The sequence below is a fragment of the Aplysia californica genome, unplaced genomic scaffold (genome assembly GCF_000002075.1).
Source record: "Aplysia californica isolate F4 #8 unplaced genomic scaffold, AplCal3.0 scaffold00022, whole genome shotgun sequence".
In the NCBI taxonomy this organism is placed as follows: domain Eukaryota; kingdom Metazoa; phylum Mollusca; class Gastropoda; order Aplysiida; family Aplysiidae; genus Aplysia; species Aplysia californica.
This window is the reverse complement of record NW_004797292.1, coordinates 1,974,729-1,999,980: the sequence shown is the minus strand read 5'-3', so window position 1 is coordinate 1,999,980 and position 25,252 is coordinate 1,974,729. Positions and strand designations below refer to the sequence as shown.

The window sequence follows — 25,252 nt, the reverse complement described above, 5'->3', positions numbered from 1 at the left end:
GAAAGAGGGGAAAGAAAACGCGAGAGAGAGAGAGAGAGAGAGAGAGAGAGAGAGAGAGAGAGAGAGAGAGAGAGAGAGAGAGAGAGAGAGAGAGAGAGAGAGAGAGAGAGAGAGAGAGAGAGAGAATTCCGTGTGGACCAGATCGATACAAAATTGTTAGGCCTAATAGGAAGAAGACAGGGTGGGTGTAGACCACAAAGAGAAGGGGTGGAGAGAAAAAAGCGGGGGTTTTTTCTCGGAAAATCCGGGAAGGTGTTTTACGTCGCTCGCAACGGCGATATGAGCATTATTTTAAAGCCTTTCAGTTCAGTAGGAATTAATTTTGAATTTTGTCCGGTTTGCGGCCGAAGCATAGATTTTATAGGATCACCAAGGAAGGATCTTTAACGTGCGCTACTTTTTTTTCGCCCTTATCCTAGAAGTCTGTATGTTTAGATATTACCGTATAGATCTACCATAATCAGAGATGTAGCTGAAAGACAGTAGTGACCTCGAGAATTAAGGAGTCAATGGTGCAGTAGAAGGGCTGCGGAAAGCGTCATGAGCCTAGAGGATAGGGGCACGGCAAATGGGAGGCTACATCACCCAAGTTCTCGAGCCACGTGTTGTACCTTTTTTTTTTTCAAAATGAAACCCGACAGCACGAATTCATGCATGATAATGCACCTGCTCAAAAAGCTTCTGTGGCAAATCTACCAAATTTATCAGAGTTAACAACATTCCTCTCCTGCACCCGTGACCAGTGCTTTCACCAGATTTCAATCCAATTGAGCACATGTAGGACATTTTAGATCGCGTCATTCTTTCCATACCTCGTCAGCCCCGAGCCTTTGCTTAGCTAACACGACCCTTATTTCAAGAGTGGAACAGCATCCCCCAAAAGACAATAACTCATTCCATTCAGTTAATGCGTCGACGATGTGAAGCTGTGACAGGTGCCAGAGGTAATCACACACGTTACTGAAACTGCCACTTTGCTCTTGGACCATAGACAGCTGCAAGCTCAAATTTGAATATTATTATTAAAAACATTCTTCCACTAGCATTCAACAAATTTTCTTTGATGTTGGATGAATGCAGTCTTATCTGAAATTAAGCATTGATTTAATGTAGCTTTCAACACTGTATAAGCGGGACCTCCAAACTAAAAGTTCATTTCCGATAAGACCGAGCCAAGAGGGTGGAAAGCCTCAAAAACTCCCCAAAACAACCCAAGTACCAGAGCACCCCGTGGGGATTGAAACCAGGTCCACCCACTCCGTAGACCAGCTTGACGCCAGAACGCCCTATGAAACATGACATGTCAGTAAAGAGAACACAGAAAATCTAACGAAGTGCCCCGCGCTCCGGAGTTTCTTTTTTTTAGTATGGTAAAAAGGATTGAACGTTCATCTCTCTTGGACAAGGATGAAGAACTTGGATACTCCATGTACACACTGTACTCTTTAAAGATGTACTGGAGAGAGATATAGAGATAGAGAGATAGAGTGAGGAAGAGGGAGAGAGAGAGGAAGAGAGAGAGAGAGAGAGAGAGAGAGAGAGAGAGAGAGAGAGAGAGAGAGAGAGAGACAGACAGACAGACAGACAGACAGACAGACAGACAGACAGACAGACAGACAGACAGACAGACAGACAGACAGACAGACAGAGACAGAGACAGAGACAGAGACAGAGACAGAGACAGAGACAAAGTGAGAGAGAAAGAGGGTTACTGTAGGAGCTGTGCGCTGCATACGTTCTTTGTATTATTGTACAGCGTATTGAGCACTTCCTTGTTGTGGAAATGCGCTGTATAAATGCAATTAATTATTATTGTTATTATTATTATTATTATTATTATTATTATTATTATTATTATTATTATTATTATTATTATTGTTGTTATTATTATTATTATTATTATCATTATTATTATTATTATTATTATTATTATTATTATTATCATTATTATTATTAAGATACCTAGGTAGCTGTAAGACACATACTTACCTAATAGTGGGACTAGGCCAAAATTAAAATTGATTTTAGAAACTTAACAAAAACTGAAAAATAATATTGTATGCAGAATTGTTTCGGCTGGGCGGGGGCTTTCTGAAAGCAACAAACACTACACATTAGGTAAACAAGAAGACCGTAGATTCACCAAACCCTCAGTCTCAGACCTCGTGCTGCTTCTTGTACCGGTATCTCCAAAAAAACTGTGAAAAAGTGAAATAATTATTGTGAAAAAAAACCCCCAAAACTTATTAAAGTGAATTTTATTACGATACTGCTGACACACCACAAAGTTAGATTAAGTGTATGAAACAGTTTAAAGTAGAAATATAGACGAAGGGTCCAAAATGAAGAAGAAAAAACAAACAAACAAATAACAAAAACACTTGTCACAAACACAAAAATTCCATGCATCATAAAAAATAAACGTATAAATTAAGCTATAGTATAAAACTCTAGACTGTGTATTCCAAACATTATGTGTTACTTGAATAAATCGCTCGATTCAAATACTATGACGTGTTAAACACCGCAAGTCGTCATTTACTGCACTGAGCTCATAACTGCATAATACACAATGTATATATTATTATACACAGATCCTAGATTCTAAGACATGCGCTTATATTTCATTGCTTACCCCCCCCCCCCCCCCTCCCTTCCCCCCAAATTTAAAGCAGCGTAGTTTACTGCCTTTCGAAGGCCTCAAATAGAAACGTAAACTATCTTTTTTGAAAAAGATAATATTTTGATGTCGTGAATTCCTCAGAAATCCTGCACTGACATAGTCGGACCCAGCTGGTGTTCAGGAAAATCTGTTTTTTCTTACAGTACTTTTCAAACAAGATCATTTGAATTCAAACGGGATGCTGTATCAAAAGTAGGCTTACTGTAAAGCTAATATAATTACCCCCCTCCCAATCAAATAAAACTAGCAACAACAAAACAACAAAAACAACACACAAAAAACACAAAAAAACCCAAACAAACAGCCAAACAAACAAACAAGGTTCATGGGCTTTTTTGTTGATAACAACTCTTTATTTAAAACATGAATGTTTTTTTAAATTGTCGAAATACTTGCAGCAGCAGAGCTATAGGATAGGGCCTTGGTATTCAGGAGAACTGACAATACAAACGCCATTTTGAGCCAGGAAGGAAAGTAGACATTCTTTTAAAAAGTACCTGTACTAACACAAACACAAAAACATCAGCTGTAAGTTTGACGAGCAAAATTTTCGCTGCCAGTCTGTTCATTTCCTTCTGGACACCTTGAGCAAGATTTCTTCATGTGGACGGGTGACTAAACCAAAGACAGGCTTCACCACCTGGTCACTCCACATGCTCACCTCAAACCTGTAAAAAAAAAAAAAAAGTGCAAGACTAGAGTAAGGTCCAGAAAGAGTCAAAGGGAGTTTCTTGTTAGTCATTCCCTGAAGAATGAGTGGCATCGGCAGTTTTGTGTTTAGGCTACAGGACCCGTAATATAATCGTGAAATTGCGGGTTCGGGTACCCGAGCCTCAGTTCTCTCCGACGTTGTCACATTGCGTGCTTTAAACGAATTCACATTTGGCTCGGTGCCATCGGAGATGGTCGTTAAACTCCGAGGTCCCGCCTGTTAAATAACCTAATAGTATTGAAGGGGGCGTTTAACCTACACCATTTCACGAATCTCAATAATACTGAGTTTTATTAATAACAAGGGCTGCGTCATTTTTCTTTAAAATGTAAACAAAACAAAATTCAATGTTAACTGTAGTCCTACAGAGTGAAAGCATAGACAAAAATTCCCTTCGTTGTATCAGTTTTACTCAAAGTGTGACAAAAACAAAGTATATACTAGACATTACACTGACAAACATTCATTTTGTTACTCAAATGCTCCTCCTCTCACCATCCCCTCATCCCTACCCCGATCTGAACAGAAAACAAAAGCAAAGAAGCAAAAAACCTGACCAAGGCCAATCAAGGTCCCTATCGTACTTACTTCTTGATAAGAGTGGCTATCAACACAGTGCTTCCTCTGTTGGCGAATTTATATCCTGGGCAAGTTCTTTTGCCAGCAAATCCAAACGGGGAAAATGCATATGTCGGTTGATCCTTGCTATTTTCAGTACTGAAGCGATCAGGGTCAAACCTGCAACAGACAGGACGAGACAAAATATAATACAACCAAAAAAATAATAATAATATGATTAAACATTCAGACATGATACTTCTTTCTGCGAACAGACGAGTCTTCTTTTCACTAATAAAGCTCTACAAAATTAATAACATGTTAGCTAAAAACAAAACAACAGTTTCAAGGCAACTACCAAAGCTGGAAAGACTGTCTACTTATTCATGATTTCGTCGGTTGAATATGAGGTGCTGGAAACAGATACATGTAGCGGAAGAAGCTTGATTTACTAACCAAAGGATACGTTAAAACGTAACTACCTTTTTGGAAGAGGCCACAGCTTTTCATTCTGCAAGACGACACCAAGAGCGTGAATCACTGGGGTCTGAAAGACACAAACAGAGAGAAATGAGTTAGAACTGACTTGGTACTCAGAGGTGATTTAATTTTTCTTTCTTAAATTGACATAGATTGAAATACATTGCCATCGTTGCAACTGTCGGGTTCGCACATGGTGACCCTGATGCTTAATCCCATTATAAACTTACTGTTACGTAGCGATCGCCCGCAGAAGTGTTTAGCTTTTTTCTGTCATCCCAGACAGTCGGATACATCAGCTGTTTGCTCAGTAATGACATGCATAAACTAGAATAAAGTACATGTAAGGAGCATAACAATGTACACTAGCCAAAAAATGCTTTATTACTTCAAGATAAGTCTTCTAGACATTGCTTGCGATTTACCACATCAGCCCCGATGTAAAATACAGAGTTTCAGATTGTTTAGTCACATACCTGTAGCAAATCTTTTGCATAGACACTGTCTGTTACACCCAATAACCAAGTATACATTTCCAGATGGGTGAACTAGGGGATATAGAATTGGTAATTAGTTTCCAAAGAATATAATGTTTTACTCCGTCATCAAGGGAATTAAATGCAAAAGCTTTCGATTACAATATACCGGCTGTAGCACGCAGGAGACCAGAGTTCGATTACCGAGTGGGGAGAAATTGTTACCGAATATCTCAATTTTTCTGCTAAGTCGTGGTATCCCTCTCAGCTGAGGTGGGCCTGACAGGCAAGGTGAGAAGCCCGCTTCCCAAATGGTCTAAATTTTGTCAATCGTTGTGTCAAAACACTTACATTCAAAGAAAGAAATTACAATCCAAGTGTAACGTTAAAACAGACATTTATCGTGAAACCCTTCATTTGAAAGGTTCACATGACTTGGTGTCCCAGTTCTACTCAGGTCTCTTATAGGGAAACACTGATGGACAAATGCAAATAACATTCCAGTCTTACATTTTTGGGAACTTTGTGTCCACCAAGCACAGAGTCGACGTCCTGGACCCGGGCGCCCCACGGAGACACAACAGCACAGCGCAGCGTTTCCTGGAGTACCTGCTGGAGGTACCTGTTATAGAAATCATATTTAAAAAGAAAGAATTAAAATAAAGGCAGAATAACGGCCATATTTCGTGCAGGCAAATATAGATGATTGTTTTTCCTTTACATTTTAGGTTACTCGTAATCAACACAGTCGCAGAGAGTGCAATTCGAAAGGAGATAGTCTCAAGGATGGAAAATCGATTTATATATAATATCATCATGATCATGATATGCTTTCTCAATACCTTAATACCTTCTTTATACAATGATCATGATCATCATGATCATCATCATGATATCATCATCATCATCATCATCATCATCATCATCATCATTATCATCATCATCATCATCATTATGATCATCATCATGATCATCATCATCATGATCATCATCATCATCATCATCATCATCATCAAGTGCCATATCTTCGGCAAACATCGGCCATCAATGTTCTCCATTCATTAATTTAAATACCAAAAAACTATTTGCATTACACAGCATTCAAAACAGTAAAAACGTAACTTTCGGGTGATCAAAATGTGCCACTTTAAAAAATCGCTTCCATTCATGTCCTAAAAGTATTTCATTACTCTGATACTATTAAAACAACAAGCTATAATAATAATAAAACGGTACCGAAGCTGGCCGAAGTTGGAATCTGTCACGGCGCCTTTCTGGCCCAAGACTTGGACAATCTCCGAGTGCAGCTTGCTCTGAACGTCAGGGTGAGTGGCCAGGAAATACATGGCCCATGTCAACACTGGTGAAACACCAAGTACATTAGTTTTTCTTTACTTTAGTAAGGTTACATGAGACAGAAGGTCACAGGCAAAGTGGTATGTAGAGAGAATCAAAGTGCGCTCAAAAGTCATTGCTCAAGTTCGGTAAGACTAAGCAAAGAAGTCTATTGCCAAACATGATAACATTAAAATGTGTTATTTAACTGAATTCTAAGAACAATTTCTAGCACATTTTTTTCCTTTTGCCTATTTTCCAATGCAATACCCTGGTTTAAGAAGAACATTAAAAAATTATTGGTAATAGTGTTTTTAGCGCCCCGTTTAATGTGATTATTAAAGAGGATGAACCGCTGAATTTAATGTACATATGTGAGGCAGCGTGTATATCTTCAGGCGCTCGTACTGTCGATTTTCCATCGGTTCGGCAATTTTCTTCTTTTTTTTTAAAAGTGTTTTTTGGCTAAACGTCTTTTCTCTCCATTTAAAAACACATTTCTGTGTCGGTTTTATATTGAAAGACGTTGATTAAAGTTGCAAAATATATACATTTTCAGTTCCTGTAGCTCTCCAGCTGTAGAATTCATCAAACTTTGGGGGCCATTTTCTCTCTACTTTTTCCTCTGAAATCAGGCGACCCCCACCTCCTTCAGTTGGAGTATCTCGACTTCTATTGAGGACATATGGTTAATTTTTAAAATTGAAAGCAAGACAAATGAACAAGCTTTAAGACCATACCAATAACTGCATATGCCCAAAAACTGACCAGAACCTGATTCCACTGCGTCGTGACACATATTATCTACGGTACGGCGGGTTAATAGGTAGAAAGCTGTTAAAACTTCCTAAACAACTGCAGGTAAAGAACGACTCATTGGCGATTGAACCCGGGGGCACCCACAACTAAAGAAAATCGTGATACCAAGTAACGACGCACATTGTAACAAGAGTAAGGCAGATTTTAAATGCTGATTTTGATGAAGTTGGTGCAAAAGGACATGACACACCACTTGAACATAATTGCAGAACTCAAATCGTAGTTGAGTTTTTGAGTAGCGAAAGCTAAGTCACTTTTTGTTTTGTCAGGAAGCAGATTAGAACAGTAGCAAACAAGGCACAATTAGAAGTAAAAGCAGCATCCGCTGAAGAGAACGGACCGACCACCTGCAGCAGATCCCATTGTCCTGAAATGAGAGCTAATACAACAGCATACCGAGGATTATGGTACCGAAAAAAAGTGGGTTATATTATCTATAAAAAATAGGCGTCCGGATCGAAAGTTACAAATAACGTAGTAACACCATCCAGCTTCCTTTCAACAAATTCTCCTAAAACATTTATACACTTCCCCACAGCAGCTCATCAAAGTAGAGATGCTCTTCTTGAAAGCATTCAGCTCAAAAGAATGCAGCAAATCAGGAACTTCTGCATAACGCCAGTTTCATCTGCAAAGCCTTTTCATAACATATGTTGCTTTACAGGCATAAAAGAGATGAAATCCTGATGGACTCTATGGAAGATGTAGCAATTTCTTCCAGCCATACGTATTTATCCAGTCCTTAGTCAGATTCTTCATGTGGAGAATGACGTGTTGGGTCGAAGTTTAATGCCCTTGCTCAGACACCCAAGTTTCTTTCAGCGTGTGACTCATCTTCCAGATTTGACTCTTTAGTCTTAAACAAACTAAACAGGGATATACCTTTTTTCACACTTTGTACTATTTTCGTAATGTACACCTTATGAGGGATTCTTTCCTTCTGCATGTAAAAACCGTACAACTCCATGCACTAATAGCTTTGTTCACTCCTCTATGTAGTTGCGAGCGCCGTAAAACTTTTATCAAACTGAGTGCCGCGTGTGCAATGTGACATCACAGATATACGTGTGCTGGTTATGGTGGGACTGGTACTTTGGAAAAAAAGAAGAACTAGTATGTGTTGTGTTTTGCACATGTTTACAAATTGTAATATGAGATTGCTTGACGACTATTTTTACCTTATTTACTTTTTAAAGTCCTCGTGAAATGAATAATTCTGTTAAAAATTTGAGCTAGCATTTTCAGTCTTTTTCTATATTATATGATGACTGCGTATGTAATCATCCAATACAAAAGCCCTTTGAAAAAACGAGGACTTTCCATGCAGCATTAGTAAGAACAGCGAGGGGTCCGTAATCAACTACATACGAAAAGCAGATATGCTTTCTCAAATGGCACATACCATTATAAGACGATCCTATTGGGCTGTCAACACAACAGGCTAAATTTTAAAAAGTCTGATCGTAATGCTATCCCAGATACATTGAGCCACGCAGATGGAGAGCTCTGTTATGGAAACTTCCATGCTATGGAATAACCGCCCATCATCCCTCCTCTCCTTCTCTTGCTTGTACCACAGTCAATCATATCAATAAACTGTTTGTTTCAGTAACAGTTTTACGGCACTTGCAATACAAAAAGGATTAGAGACACGTATTACCGTACAAGAGAGTAACAAACACAAAAAGGAGGAGAGATAAGGACGACAGATGTTTGACAGGAAAGAAGAAGCAAACCACACCAGAGAACCCGCCAACCACCTACATATCAATAAAACATAAACTGATACGAAAAGTACAACTAAATGTAGAGAAGGAGAAACGTAGACTAATAAACACGTTCAGAAATGACACAACTACTAACAGTTGGCAGATGTGTGGAAAGATGCAACCATAAAAAGTATAATGTCAGAAATGAGCATATCCTCATCTGTCGTATACTGCAGGATGACATCAATCAGAAGCTGCTGGTCTAGGAGTTTGTTCTCCTGTCGGTGTTCTACAACCTCCTTCACAGTCGTGTGCAGATGCTGGAGAGCTAAGACAGAGGAAAAAAGTCGAAACCATTATCAAAACACATGGTAGAATTACGCTTCCTAATCACATTTTTATCTTACGATCTTGTCATGTTTAAAGCCTAGCCGATTTTTCCCATTCCACACCGACCCTACCCTTACCCAGTATTTATACATCTGGCACACAATCATAACGACCATCTACATTCCATTGTTCATGATTCTTGATTAGTCTAGAGCTCCCGAAAAATATTAATATGTCTTGCCTGATCAAGTAAGAGGCATTCTCTTTCTAATCCCCCCCCCCCAACCAAGTCATTAACTAACGCATAGTAGACAGACATCAACACAATTTTATGGGTATAAAGAATGGGAAGGGATGGGTGTCACTTGTACTGTAGGCTACCTTCAGAGAAGAGCTTTTCTCTTGAATCGTTCTCATCAGGAGGGACGGAGTCTGTTAGACGGCGCTCCAGCTCAATCCATACCTGACAGTTATAAAAATACCAGTCAACGATCATACCATTTTACGATCGCACTGATGCAACCAAGTCAGTTTTATTGCAATGGTGAAAACAGGTCGTTTGGTTAAAGAACGATAAGGAAATCCAGTCATATACATGTAGTCAGTTTTAGTGGTTCATAATTCAACGTTGCCATAAGACAAACGTGGGTTTTTTAAACAGCGGATAAATAGCTTTCTAGCCATTGCAACACGGCAGATGTTCAAATAGGCACCTATATGATATTATTAACTGTACTCGATTTATGCATGTGTTTTTACCCCACAACTAATTTCATGCTTTTTACTTGGAAGGTTTTAGAAGGGAAACGTTGTTATAGAAGAACATGCATCAAACGAAACTTTAAGGATTTTATTTTTGCTTAAGCTCAGCCCTATATTTTGAAAATGTAAAAAGACACTCTAAACTATCTTTCTGCCATCCACAATCTCAGGTGCACCCTATGATGAAAGCGGGTACCATATTCACATCAGCTACAGTGAGGAAGATTTTTAAAAACAGCAACAACCAATTAATCCGTGATCCTTCAGCTCTCAAATGCAAAAGCTTGGTTTTTATGAATGCAATCTACTTATTTCCTTTACTCAGACGTGATATTGTCTACAAAAATTTATAAAAGTACTCATACCGTTTTGTAGGCTTTAATGACACTCTGCACCAGTTTCTCATCAAGGAAACTGTCTCCCATCAGAGTTGACAAAGTCGAACGAATTGAAAATGATGCCATGTCCTCACCAACTGGTATGGGGTCACTCTCACCTTTGCACCACTTCTTCTCCACGTTTTCTGCTGTTTGACACGCAAAGAGAAAAATATACCAGAAACATTGAATCCTAGGACACGAACAAATAATTTTTGCTGGTGAATGCTAGTCTGTGTATTAAAAGTGGACAATGAGCCTGACAAATTAAATGCCATGGATGTACCAATCTATCTATTAGCGCCGATATGTGTCTCGGAGTATACTATTTAAAACATTTTACTCCTTACAAGGTACCAAAGAAAAAGGATTTATTGAAAACAACGGAAGCACGTGAAACGTCTTCCAGAACAGCCAGAGTAGTAGCTTTACAAATAGAAAGGAAATGTTACAAATAGTAATTCATGTTATTCCCAGGTCCCGGTGTAGCCTATGATACGGTGTGTGAACGGGCAAACGACATGTGGAAGCAAAAAGAAAACCCTTTGATTTCAATCTTTCTACAAAGGTGCAGGTACGCAGTAGAGGTGTATAGTTATATATTATGTTCAGAATAAAGAAATAGGCCCCTCTTTCACTCATTATAAACTATATAATTGTTCACCTTTTCTTCAAATAAATCAAGCACCTTTTAGAGCCCCTCCTTTATGAGATGATGAGTGACGGAGCGTTTCACAGAGGTTTTTTGTTCAATTATAGTCACTCTCGCCTTCAAGTGATTTTTCTGTTCTAACCGACATTGCTCTAGATAATGGCTAAGGGCTGATAGCTCATCAATGCAAAACGACCTGCTCAATAACTCTGTGATGTAGAAGCACCATGAAAAAGTAGGTGCTGCACTACAAGGAAGATGAAACAAAACCTACCACTACCAGTCCTCTGTTTGCGCTATGCTCTTTGCCTAGACAAACCCCTTCAGTGGGAATCTAATCTGTCTCATATTCCTGCTTCTTTCTTTTCAACATTTTTTTCTTTTGAGAGAAAAGAACTAGAAGGCTTAAACCAGACAATGTACCGTAACAAACAAGGGAGAATGCTTCTTTGCTAGTTGAGCTTGGACCTCTGAGTAAAAGCACAATAGCAAAAGGCGCTACTTTTCGACGACTGTTTATTTGGGGGGGAAGAAAAGAATCCTAGGGTGCCCCATCTCACCAAGGATGTTTATCACTTCTGCCTCTACCGGCGATTCCCCAGTGTCAACATAAATGTGTTGACTCTCCATCCCCTACAAAAGGCAGGCTTGGGTTTATAACAAAAGCCGAGTTTTGCTCCATGACAAGACAAAGCCAAGGGTAAGTACAGTGGAAACCTGATATAACAGGGATGGTGGGAGTAGAGAAAAAGTCATGTTATATCCGATCCCTGTTAAATCCGAAATGCAAGGAAAGTAAGCATGTGTGGACTAATCTAGCTGTACTTATTCATGGGTAGTTTCCTTTGTCACAAGTACCCACGAACAGGGGTTTTGGCACCGACTTTCTCCTTGCCTCCTTAAACCACATCAGAAAAGCTTGGTCCACAGCATCTGCATCGGGTAGTCTCATCTTCTTTCGATCCAGAGTAAACTTTCCTTAGGAGTATGCTGCCACTATCTTCTCTCTATCCTTGATAATGGTGGGAATCGACCCCTTTGGAATGTCGAACTGACGACAAATCTCTGCCAATAGAGCTTACTTTTCGTTAACAGTCTGGTTTATTTTTCGTATTTTTGTCAATTGAAAGGCATTTTCTCTTGCGCTTGACATCGTTGGTGACCATAATGAAAGAAGTAGGCTTAGATCTAGGCTGACCTGTCGTCCTCTCTCTCTTTCTTTCTCTCTCTCACTTTCTCTCTCTCTCTCTCTCTCTCTGTCCCTCTCTCTCTCTCTCTCTCTCTCTCTCTCTCTCTCTCTCTCTCTCTCTCTCTTACTTTTTACACATTGTTAAGGAGCCTTTGTCCCTGCTATAACCGGCTGGGCTCCGATCAGGCCCTGTTATTGCCGATAACTTTTAGTAGAGACAAAGAGTAGGAAAAAAACGGGGATTTTAAACATCCCTGTTATTACCCGATCCCTGTTATTACCGGGCCTGTTATATATGGTTTCCACTGTATTTCTATTGTAGTCATTAGTGATTTCTAAAGAGGGCTTCAGATAGAGAAATGAAGATATATCGTGGATGTGTAGAGTTGATGATTATTGTGAAAAGGATTATCCTGTTCCTGTTACTTGTGGAAAGAGCTGGGCTCACAGGGAAGCGGTTACTGATTCAACATAATATAATAAGTAATAGGAGTCACTCACGACCAGCAAACGCCATGTTTATATGGCTTAGAAATATATATTATGGTGTTTCTTCTAAGGCTGGAAAGATCATACGAGTATTAGCACTAATTTAATGGAAAAGTAAATGGGCGAAGCATAGATAAGCCATTTGAACAACACATATTTTTATACAAAACGCTGTCACTACTCACTTTAAAAAATATAAATATCCGAAGGACATACTCACGCTAAGAGGCACTGCTACTCTATCATGGAGAAATTTCTTTTGTTCCCAGAGACAGCAAATTTTTCCTTACGCCGGTGCTACCGTTATCAATCTCCTTATTATGCTACAGGACATTTGGAATGTTATAACGTTATGTTTGCCCGCCATTCACGGTACTGTGATAAGACAAACGGCGTAAATTATAGCCTTCAGGAGATGAAGGCATGGGACAAAATGTGGATAAAAAAATATTTTTGATGAAAATGGATCGAAGGCTTGCCCAACGTTCCAGAATAGCCCATGGTCTGACAATACCATTAGAAAATAAACAACTCACGAAACAAGTGAGAGAGGACATTAAAGACTATATATATTTTACTCCAATTGAGAATGTACACAACTCTCCTCATTACTCCAAAGCAACAGCGTGAAATAAAAAAAATGAGCAAGCCAAAATAATACTCTTTAAAACAAAGTGAAAGTATGGTAAACCAATGCCCACAGTATCACCTGTCACCTGTCACCAGGACCGTGTTCGTTCGTTGGTGACTTTCTCCTTGCCACACTGCAGGCCTCATTCTTTCCTGACCTCTGTTTTGGTATTTTATTGCGGACAGTATACCGGTATACAATCAAAATACACTGAACATGAGAGAAAAGTCCCTTTTCCAGCTGTTTGCTTTCTCTTGGGAAAACCGATTTACCTCTTGAAATGCGGGTAAGTATTTCTTGAGTCTTTCGTGAGAAAATGGGCGGCTGTACTCCTGTCTTCTTCTCCATCCTTCAGGACCGTTGGCATACTGCAAGGAATAGCTACCAAACAGTGCTTCCACAAACTTAAAAAGTTCACCTGAAACATGAAAAAATTCATTCAAGAGAATATATGTGTCTCGACGTGGTGGAATCAGGCGCTCGTCAGTTTTGGGGCATACGGGGTTATTGGTATTATCTTAAAGCCTGTTTTTTGCCTTCCTTTATGTGAACGAAATATTCATCTATTTTGAATAGAAGTCGAAATATTTGCGACGGAAGGAGGTCAAGCTCGTGTGGTTTCAGAAGTAAAATTAGCGAGAAAAAGGCCTCCAAAGTTTGATGACTTCCATAGCCTGAGAGTTCTTGGAAACTGAAAATTTACATTTTTTAGCCTTAAATCAATGTTTTTCAGTAAAATCCACACAACAATGTGTTTTAAAATGGACATAAAGGGTATTAAGCTAAAAAAAAAAACCAACAACAACAAAGAAAATTAGAAAAAAATTGCCCATCGGCCCAAAAAATGCCAATTTTTTAAACTTTTACTTCATTATTTTGACGAGCGCCTGATTTCACCACAGTGCATCACATATTATTATATTTTAGAATATGATCAACATTCTAGTAAGAAATTTAATGTTCCTCTTACAAAGTTTATTATTCTGTCTTAGTTGTTTCAAAAAGTAAACTTTGAAGAAAAAAGCCCCATAAACAATAATGTTATATAGATTTTTACGTATATATCTTACTTTGTCGTGACAATCCAAACACTGCAGAGAAAATTATTTTGACGTATGAGAACAACTACTTCTGATAAGTAAGATGAAGTAAGGATCCAATTTGCTTGTTTTGCCTAGATGCCGTAACAAAATTACAGAAAATACCATAGTTTCGTGGGAAATCAGTCTGTCCTCTCTGATACAGTAAACGAAACACACTAATTAAATGACAACAGTTTCACATTTTGTAGCCTACTCTCGCCTGATGCAGGGATACCGAGGGTTTGAACTCGCATTAGTATAAAAATGTCATATACATGTATTTTGTCATATATTTGTATATATTCTATACGGCTTATTAAATTTCTTCCTAGAATTTGTCATCTGAACGTCTATATGAAAATATCAGTGCAATTAAAATAGACATCAATAATACGATGCAAATCTGTACCTTCTCTTCCCCTGCATCCAAATTATTTATCAACATTTGGAATGTACTGTAGTCACAGTCCTTTTATACAATATTTATGTAGCTCACATCCCTGGAGAAAAAGATACGCTTTGTCTTTCCATGAATGTCACAGACGTGAAAATAGGTTAGTTGGAAATATATATCCTAAACAAATATATACTGACCGGCAAAAGAAACACGAATACACTATACACAAATTAGGCCTATTAAAAAGGCAAGAAGTATTGCTCTCAAGTTCAAAATAATTTGATCGGTAAAAAAAAAAAGTTGCTAGTGAGATGTGGCATCACTTGGGGAATAATACTGAGTACTTTGGACGTCAATGTGTTCAGTGTGAGACCTCGACCTTGGTTCACAAAGTCTGGCCCCGATTTCTACTGCATGCTGCACATCTGTGAAGCACAGAGTTTATTATTTAGTTTAAGTACCTATTTTAAGTTTGTCCCCACAACTAGGTGACGCCCCGCCCAACTGTGCTGCTGTTTGTTACAACTTGTGCATACGGTTGAGTTGTCCCTGTAAAGGTGTCCCAAGGATGCTCATTTGGGGTTCAATTCCGATCGGCGAGCTCGATGGGGCAGCAAGCGAATGTTACTCTGCCTCAGAAAGTCGTGTATGACACAAGCAGAATGGGGTCTTGTGAAATCATACTGGAAGACGTTCCGATGTTGTGTGAATATGAGGCGTCACCAGGGACATCAAGATCTGCGTGATGTACAGTAGAGCAGTGACACTACTTATGTGCCGTTGACCAACGTTAAAGCAATGCCCCCCCCCTCTCCCAACCCCTCCTAAATGGCAACACTTTCATCTCCCCAGGTGTTTGTTTCCAAGAAGACGTTCTAGGAAAAGTGTTATCTGCCCCTGCGCCATGCACGAATACGACCAATTGCAGGATCCAAGACAAATGTGCTCTCGCCAAAAGAGGAGTACTTGTCTCCATCGCCAATCTATTTTAGTTCGCGATTGTTTAATTAACTGTAGTTAGCTGGCGGTGATGTGAAGTTACAACGGCTCCCCTGCTGCACTCTTCGAATATTTCTTGTTCACTGCCTAAGTGGTCAATGAATTCATTGCATTGTTATTAACGGGCCAATCGAATAACCTAGTGCAATATATTTACAATTTTGGTACTGTAAAATTAATTATGCTTTTCTTTTGCAGGTTAGTATACGTTATTGACAATTAGTTCTTCTATAGAAAAAAAGACAATTTGAACTTTCTGCATAAAAGGCGTACCCGGTCTGTCAAACACATGGGCATGGGCTTTGAACAGTTCAGGTGAAGCAATGCTGACCACATAGGTCTGTCCCCACCAGAAACCAGCAATGTCTCCAAGCTGGTTATGTAGGTCAAGCAGAAACTCATGCAGACTGCCTGCTCGAGCGATATCACTGAAGTTGCCATCTCTGGGGAAAAATAAATTTCTCCATGATAGAGCAGCTGTGCCCCTCAGCGTGTGTATTTCCTTCAGATACATCTGTAGTATGTAAAAAAAAAGCTAGCACTGGCAATATTTCTCTATAAAAACATGTGTTGTGTAACTGACCTATATATTCCTCGCATGGTTACTTTTCCATTAAATCAGTGCTTATACTCGTATGAACTTCCAGCCAGAAAAGGAACGCCTTAATATATATTTCTAAGCTATTTGATCGCTTAGATATAAACATGATGTTTGCAGCTCATTACTCACTCTTATTACTTATTATATTATGCTGCATCAGCAACCACTTCCCTGTGCGCCCCGCTCTTTCCACAAGTAACAGGAACAGGATAATCTTTTTCACAATGATCATCAACTCTACACACCAACGATATATCTTCATTTCTCTCTAAAGTCCTCTTTAGAAACCACTAATGACAACAATAGAATTAATTTGTCAATGGCATGTCGTGTCCTAGAGCATCTTGGCCGCTGCTCATTTTATTCTGGTTTCATGACTACCTTGTCAGTTAAATACTACAGGTACATGTATTTTGGCCCTTAACAATAATCTAAATAGTATATCAAAATAAATATATAACTAACAACTATCATGTGTATAGTACATATCCTCGCTCCATAGCAAGCTATACGCCTTTTACAATTAATATTAACACCCAAGCAGACCCCAGAACATCGAGGAACATTCTAGGCCTCTCGGGAAAAGTACAGTGCAAGCAGCTGATTGGGCAAACAAGCTGAATAGATCTTTCGCTGTTTATAGCCAGGTACCCATTCTTACTTGGGTGAAGTGGGGAAAATCCGTGCAAACTAACTTTCAAAAGGAAAGAAAAGAAATACAGTGGAAACCATATATAACAGGCCCGGTAATAACAGGGATCCGGTAATAACAGGGATTTTTTAAATCCCCGTTTATTTCTACTCTTTGTCTCTATTAAAAGTTATCGGCAATAACAGGGCCTCATCGCAGTCCAACCGGTTATAGCAGGGACAAAGGCTCGTTAACGATGTGTAAAAGTAAGAGAGAGAGAGAGAGAGAGAGAGAGAGAGAGAGAGAGAGAGAGAGAGAGAGAGAGAGAGAGAGAGAGAGAGAGAGAGAGAGAGAGAGAGTAATGCAGGGACTGCAAGCACACGCAGCGTGTGAAGCGAGAGAGGGCTGCGGTGTGCTGCAGACCTCGATCTAGTCCGAAACCTAGCAACACGCACGCGTAATGTGTCTATTGTCACCAACGATGTCAAGCGCAAGAGAAAATGCCTTTCAATTGACAAAAAAAATACGAAACAATCCAGGCTGTTGACAAAAAGCAAGCTCCACTGGCAGAGATTTGTCGTCAGTTCGACATTCCACAAGAGTCGGTTCACACCATTATCAAGGATAGAGACAACATAGTGGCAACATACTGCAATGGAAAGTTTGCTCTGTATCGAAAGAAGTTGAGACAACCCGAAGCAGATGCTGTGGACCAAGCTCTTCTGATGTAGTTTAAGGAGGCAAGGAGAAAGTTGGTGCCAAAACCCCTGTTCGTGGGTACTTGTGGCAAAGGAAACTACCAATGAATAAGTACAGCTAGATTAGTCCACAAATGCTTACTTTCCTTGCATATCTGATTTAACAGGGATCGTATATAACAGGACATTTTCTCTACTCCCACCATCCCTGTTATATCAGGTTTCCACTGTAGGTCTCTGATTGGGTTCAACCCCCCACCTTTCGGTTGCAAGCCCAACAACTTAACCACTAGACCACAGACGTCATATTCCTATCCATCTCCAGCAGGTACTTCGCCCGGATTTTTTCTTCTTATTGTTGGGTTGTTGTTGATTTAGATTTAGTTTTATTTATTTATTTATTTATTTATTTATTTATTTTTTTTAAATAAAAAAATTTAAATTTATTAATTTAAAAAAAAATTTTTTTTGGGGTGGGAGGTTATTGATGACGAGCTTTTGAAAAGGGGAAAATGCAACTCTGCATGCTGGATGATATATGACATTTAGACAGTCTTTAGCTATACAAGGGAGAATGATTCGTAACATCGTCTGTCGTAAATATATACTTACTCTTTACTTGTTGGATCAAGGCCAGGTATTGTGGTGACTTTCTTTGAGCTCTGAAAGTAAAAAAGCTGCATTCGACAATATCGAAATTCAGTGATCCCATTTAAAGAGATGTGCATAAGCGGAAACGTATTATAAGAGTCAAGTGTGCCAATGATTCTTTTTCCCCTATTGGCATTGATTTATTATTAATAGCTTACCTAACCGACGGTAAAATTTAAAGACAAAAAATTAAAATCCAACTAACAATATGAGTCAACGCAGAGGTACCTCATTATAACGCTGACGTCATACAGACAATTTTAGAAGGAAAGTAGAGTGCAAACAAAAGAATCTATTGTTTAAATAATGCGTCCAAAAGAGAATTTCGGGATACACGACTTGTTGTCTATTTTTTGTGAGTCAGAAATTTCAGTATCAGTTATTGAGTGCTTTAGGACCTAGATCTAGGTGTGAATTTATTATGATCATGCTGTTAGTAAAGTTGTATTTTCAACTTTGAATTAACAAAACTACTTCAGCTAACGCTCTACAACGTCAGGTCTCTATTAATTCATTCAGTTTAGCAATTCTCATAGCTTTAGATATTGCTCTGATACAACTGTCCAATCCTACTGACATAATAATAACATAGTCACCTCGGCTAAGGATAATGGACCGTTATTAAAGCCATTATGTACACGCGTCCAAATTAAAAGTACCTGGTAGAACCACAGAACGGCAACAAGAAAAACACTAAAAAGTGTCATCGCTAAAGTCACGAAGTCGAACATCCTGGTACAAGCAGTCCAACGCAATATGGAGTGTGCCCTGCCATTCAGCTGTCCGGAGCACCACTTTACAATATTATTATACCGGCGAGGCTCACTGACTTAGTCTTTACATGTTAGTCATAGACCTAGAGTAAGTTTATGTAACACTCGACAGCTGGTGACAATATTTTTTATTTTTATTGAAGCTTCACCTGTGCATTGTTGTTGAAAATATTTTTCTGTCAGAACTCTCTCTCCCTCCCTCTCGCGCTCTCTCTCTCTCTCTCTCTCTCTCTCTCTCTCTCTCTCTCTCTCTCTCTCTGTGTGTGTGTGTGTGTGTGTGTGTGTGTGTGTGTGTCTTTCTCTCTCTCTGTCTGTGTCTCTCTCTCTGTGTCTGCCTGTCGGTCTGTCTCTCTGTGTCTCTGTCTGTCTGTCTGTCTGTCTGTCTGTCTCTGTATATCTCTCTCTCTCTCTCTGTAGAAAGAAGGGGCGAGAGAGCCTATATTATAGGCCTATAACATTAGACAGTTCGCTAATTGAGCACAGTCGTGCAATGCTGCCCCAAATTCAGGGGCGGCTCGTGGGTCTAAAAAATGGGCGTGCACAATTAAGCTATCGCAGGCAGAAGATTGTCAAGGGCATAGTAAATGAGATGGTGCTTAATTTTAGGATCTTTGGGTTGGTGAGGGAGGTCCTCGTGCTTTTATTTTCATTCTTTTTACTTGCCGCTTTGATTTCAAGAACTTAAAATCTGTTTGTCAGCGAAACATCGAATTCGTTCTTCCTGCATGAGAACTGAACACTCTAGTAATAACTTTCACCACTCCACTACAAAACCATTCAAAGGCACAACCCATATTAGGACGGTGACTTAAGTATGTCACGTTCACCTCCCCCAGGCTCACGGTCACTGAGTCACTTAAAATAGCGGCAAGACGATGAACCAATCACAATTCACTTGAGCACTCCGCTGGATTGCTCTGAGGCTCACATACTTTCGGCATTGAATAGCGTAGAGTCTATCGCGTTTATTTTTAGAATGCTTACTGTGGGCTATGTATCGGCACTATTCGGCAGGAGCACATTTGAGATGTGCAGGCTTATTAATATTAATGTACCGCCAAACTCGCTACGAGTGTCGTCATCGCTTGGATTATCAAAAGAGCGATTTATAGGTCAGGTTACCAGTGTTGAATATCCTATTGTGCTTAGTTGAAGCGCGTAGACTTTGGCATGGCATAGTAGATGTTTTACGGCGATATAGACATAGAAATGACAGTTACGGCGCCTACGATCGGACCTTGTTTTGATATTATGTTTGGCTAGGGCTTGTTTCTTGCTTCTTTTATTTTATGTTAGTGGGTGCTTTGCGTAATAGAATATTTTTTAAAAATTGGGCGGCACTGCACGACTGTGCTCTATGGACGAACCGCGCCTGCCCAAATTGTAAGCATACACAAACAAAAAATAAAAGAAGCCAACAATACACACATCCAAATCTTTTATCAACACAGTCTTTGCTTGCTTAAATGGCTATGACTGTGTCTGTCGCACCGTAAAAGATCTACCACACCACACCAAGGTCATCGCCCATTATCAAGGCAAATGGTTTGTTCAATAGTGGAAGTCTGACTTGAAAAAACGCTCTTTGGGCTGACCCAAGCGATGATGACACTCGTATTTGCACTACATAAATAAGCATTAATACTGACAAGACGGTACAGTCTGAAATGTGCATGTAGTCAACTCATGGAACACTGGCTTTGGCAGGCGGTCTGTGTAAATGGACACATTACAAAGTGTTTATGAAAATATTAAAAATAATAATAATAATAATAATAATAATAATAATAATAATGATGATGATGATGATGATGATGATGATGATGATGATGGTAATAATAATAATAATAATAATAATAATAATAATAATAATAATAAAAATAATAATAAAAACAGTCATTTGTACGGCTCACATCCCTGCTCAGTAGCAAGCTTTTAAAGATTTATAATAATATTATTGCCCTAGCATTCCTGCAAGCATTCTAAAACAATCTCAACCTCCTAGTCCTAGGAAACATGCAGTGCAAGCTGTCATTATACAGGCGCTAAAACGCTAACATCCTGGCACGATCATTCGCTGCCTTTGGCTGGGTACCCATTCCCACCTGGGTGAAGTGAGGAAAATTCATGAAAACAGCTTAAAGAAACACAATCTCGTGCTGTCGTTAGGTTAATGCTCCGCAATACGTTCTATCTATAGGTGCTGGCCGAGTAGTGAGCAGCGATTGGTTAAAAGTCTTGCCATCTTGACCCACAAAGAACGAGACATAATTATTATGTCATTGAGCTAGTAAAGCCTTTTAATGAAGTACTGCTGGATGTATGATTAATTAAAGGGGTGTGTCAAAAAGCAGAATAAATGGTGTTATTGTTTTTGTTTTCATATAGGCCTAGTGTAAAGCGCATAGAGCTTGTTTTCGACTTCGAGTGGGGACATGCTCTATACAAATTAATGCTTGGCTTATTTATTATTATTATTACGCAAGATTTTCTGCTTTCCACTTTCATTCATCAGGAGAGCTAACCACGTTAATTATTTTAATGTTCTTTTTTTTACCCCCCTTGATTTTCTTTCTATTTCTGTGTTTTTGGGGCTAACTATATATAGTTAGGTACATTGTCGTGTGCTATATTTTCTTAAAATGGAAGTCCAAAGATAATATTTGCTTCCCGGATTTTGAAAAAAGAGGTGGTGTTTCATTCTTCTTTAGAGATGTGTCTTGTGACGTGTGACAACAATAAAAATGGTAAATTTTCGATTGAAGTAGGTGATTTCTAATTATTTACTCATTCGTAACAAGAATAGGGCTTGGTATTTCAGTTTGAAAGCAATGTATGGACCATTTACTGCACATTTAGGCAAGAAAAAGGTGCAACTGTGTTGACACATGTCAAAAGGGATCGAGAGCCAGACAAAGTTTTCCAGCAGATGGTGAAGCATCCTTGGAAAGTTATGCACTTTCCATCCAGGTATTGGGCTTACTGCAGTGCTTTAATTTCACAATGTGTTGCAAACGGAAGTACTGTCAAGTGTTTGATAATGTCAAGTCACATGCCCCTTGTGCAAAAACTAAGACGCTGTGTGATAACAAGAGATTATGGACCTTTCAAAGTAACACTTTAATTAAAAGATACCATTTGAAACTTTAATACAGACTAAATTAAAACTAGGAAGGAAAAAAGCGTTGAAGCAATATTTTCTACAAGAAACTGACTTATATTTTGTGAAAAGCCTACTTGCTATGTCCCTTGTGACACCTCAGAGTGTAACAACATAAATTAGAAATGCGAGAAGAATTAATTGAATAATTGAATCTGAAACAAAAATATTATAATCACGTAGTTCCAAATTTCAAAAAAAAACAAACAGAAAAATTGGATAATGAACATGAATGCAAATTAATAGAAATCAGATAACCAGCATGTCACTTGCTACAGAGAACAATCATGTTGTTATCACACCCCACTTCTAAGTGGGGATTTTCCTTTTGACCACATGTTTCATTGTCTTTGTTGCCATGTCTGCTTTGAAACTGACTAATTTACAGTCTAGATAACTAGAAAGGATCAATTCTCACTGGAAACATGCTTCCTACATGTATCTACTTGTCCCTTGTGACACTGTTTCTCTCTGCATGTTCCGATTGTTCCTGGCTACAAAATTTTAAACACGAATTCAGCGGAACAACAAAAAGAGATCCTCTCTCCTCTAAAGTCAGCTTTCTCAAACAAACAAAATTCATACTTAATAAAACTACCATATCTCTTGCAACAGTGTGACAACGATTTTTAAAAAAATTACTGAGAAGATAGGGGACACAAAAAGCGTAGTACTTTCATATCCACTTAAATATTTGAATATTATTAAATAATACAGTGGAAACCATATATAACAGGCCCGGTAATAACAGGGATCCGGTAATAACAGGGATTTTTAAAATCCCCGTTTTTTCCTACTCTTTGTCTCTATTAAAAGTTATCGGTAATAACAGGGCCGCATCGGAGCCCAACCGGTTATAGCAGGGACAAAGGCTCGTTAACAATGAGTAAAACGTAAGAGAGAGACAGAGAGACAGAGAGACAGAGAAACAGAGTAACGCAGTGATGGAGCAAGCCCACGCAAGCCATGCCACTGCAGGCACACGCAGCGTGTGAAGCGAGAGAGGGCTGCGGTGTGCCGCAGACATCGATCTGGCCTGAAACCTAGCAACACGCACGCATAATGTGTCACCAACGATGTCAAGCGCTAGATAAAATGCCTTTCACTTTCAATTGACACAAATACGAAATAATCCAGGCTGTTGACAAAAAGCAAGCTCCACAGGCAGAGATTTGTCGTCAGTTCGACATTCCACAAGGGTCGATTCACACCATTATCAAGGATAGAGAGAAGATAGTGGTAGCATACTTCAATGGAAAGTTTGCTCTGGATGGAAAGAACATGAGACTACCCGATGCAGATGTCGTGGACCAAGCTCTCCTGATGTGGTTTAAGGAGGCAAGGCGAAAGTTGGTGCCAAAACCCCTGTTCGTGGGTACTTGTGGCAAGGGAAACTACCCATGAATAAGTACATCTGGATTAGTCCACAAATGCTTACTTTCCTAGCATTTCTGATTTAACAGGGATCGGATATAACAGGACATTTTCTCTACTCCCACCATCCCTGTTATATCAGGTTTCCACTGTACTGGTTTTCTGAATGTTCCTGAAATCGTGTGACAACACATAGAGCAAGGGACATGCGTTTTTTAATTTAAAAAAAGCAAATCACGCCACTGGAATGGTAAAAATGTCTTGATAGAACCATTCATATTTGTTAAATCTTCCATCAAAAGCAATATTTTCATGTAAATTTGTAAAGCTTCCATAAAATCAGGATTTCAAAATTGCTCCTTCAGTACACTTTGTCAGAGACTCTTTAGATCTCTGCTTAATATTGTCTACTTCAACACATTTAAACTCGAGGAAGACACCAAATAGACGCTAGCTTATTATACAATATTTCTTTAGGTAATTTTCTTTCCCCTACGAGAAAATCAGCTCCAAAAGTAATCTTTTCTGGTTTTGTTTATATATATATATATATATATATATATATATATATATATATATATATATAAATGGGGGGGGGGGTGGCTCTCGTGGCCTAGAGGTTAAGGTGTTGGCCTCTCATTCAAAGGTCCCGGGTTCGAATCCGGGTAGCGACCAAAAAATTGTCTTCTCTAAAATTGTCTCCTTTCACCTCCTTTCCTGCTCTCTGCAATGTTCTGTTGTCTGATTTATTTCCACTTTCTGCCCCCACCCCCTCACCTCCTTTGCCCCCTCCTCTGGGCTCCTGACTCTTTCTGCAGCCTTTCTACTGCTACTCCTTGGCTCCTCCTTACTGCTGTCTTTCTGCCACACCCCTGATCTGGTAGGAAAGATCTACACCTAGCCTTCTCGGACAAGGGCGGAAAATCTCGGAGGGCCCGTGTGCAAGTTGCGCACGTTAAAGATCCCTTGGTGGTCTAAAATCGATAAGAGTAGGCTTCGGCCGCCACCCGGGCAAAATTCAAAATTTCCTACCAACTGAAAATATTAGGTGTGTCCCGCGCGCTCATATGACCTATGCAGTTGCGAGCGCCGTAAAACACTTTTCAAAAACAAAACAAAAAACATACAAAAATGGAATGACATTTCAAAGTGGCCTGAAAAAACAACAAAGGAACTGCGCCACCTTGACCTGTCAGTAAAATACTTAGCGTCGCCAGATCTCAGCCCGATGACAAGGCGGCCGGTGGACGCCCGTGAAGCGTTTGCATTGTAATACCGGGTGCCCACTACGGCTGGGATCGGGCCGATCGCCCGACTCGATCGCCTCCAAAACAAACGTGTTTGTTTTCAGTTTCAGGCGATCGGCCCGATCCAGCCGTAGTGGGCACCCCGTATAAAGATCCACGGCCAAGTCTACGCGTTGTAGTTGTAGGGGGTGCCCACTAGCGAGAGCGGATCGGGTCTGGTCGGGTCGTGGGGTTGTGTCGATTTCTGGTGGCGCCAGCGCACTCTACAACTCCGCCGCGATTGTGCCCGACGTCCTGGAAGTTACAGTAGAGAAACCTTTAACCTCAATGGCTTCAGGGCTCAAGTCCCCAGTTCCCTGTTGCAGTGCTGCAGCAGCCTGGAATCCCCTAAACATGGTTACTATAATTACATCGATAACTTTCTATTATCAAAGATC

At 39.5% G+C, this 25,252-nt stretch overlaps 1 protein-coding gene across 1 annotated transcript; it reads right to left on the bottom strand.

Annotated features, from left to right (window-relative positions):
• Window positions 1–3,009: 3,009 nt before the first annotated feature.
• Window positions 3,010–25,210, bottom strand: LOC101852376 (cytochrome P450 20A1). Its single transcript, XM_035972470.1, has 13 exons — window positions 25,083–25,210; window positions 15,925–16,123; window positions 14,781–14,784; window positions 13,412–13,719; window positions 11,454–11,526; window positions 10,230–10,390; window positions 9,484–9,565; window positions 8,927–9,130; window positions 6,146–6,269; window positions 5,420–5,531; window positions 4,436–4,500; window positions 3,984–4,133; window positions 3,010–3,351 (listed from the first exon to the last, which is right to left on the bottom strand). Exons 1-13 carry the CDS (start codon window positions 25,208–25,210, stop codon window positions 3,249–3,251), a joined length of 1,713 nt encoding a protein of 570 aa, XP_035828363.1. The 3' UTR covers window positions 3,010–3,248.
• Between the last annotated feature and the right edge of the window lie 42 nt (window positions 25,211–25,252).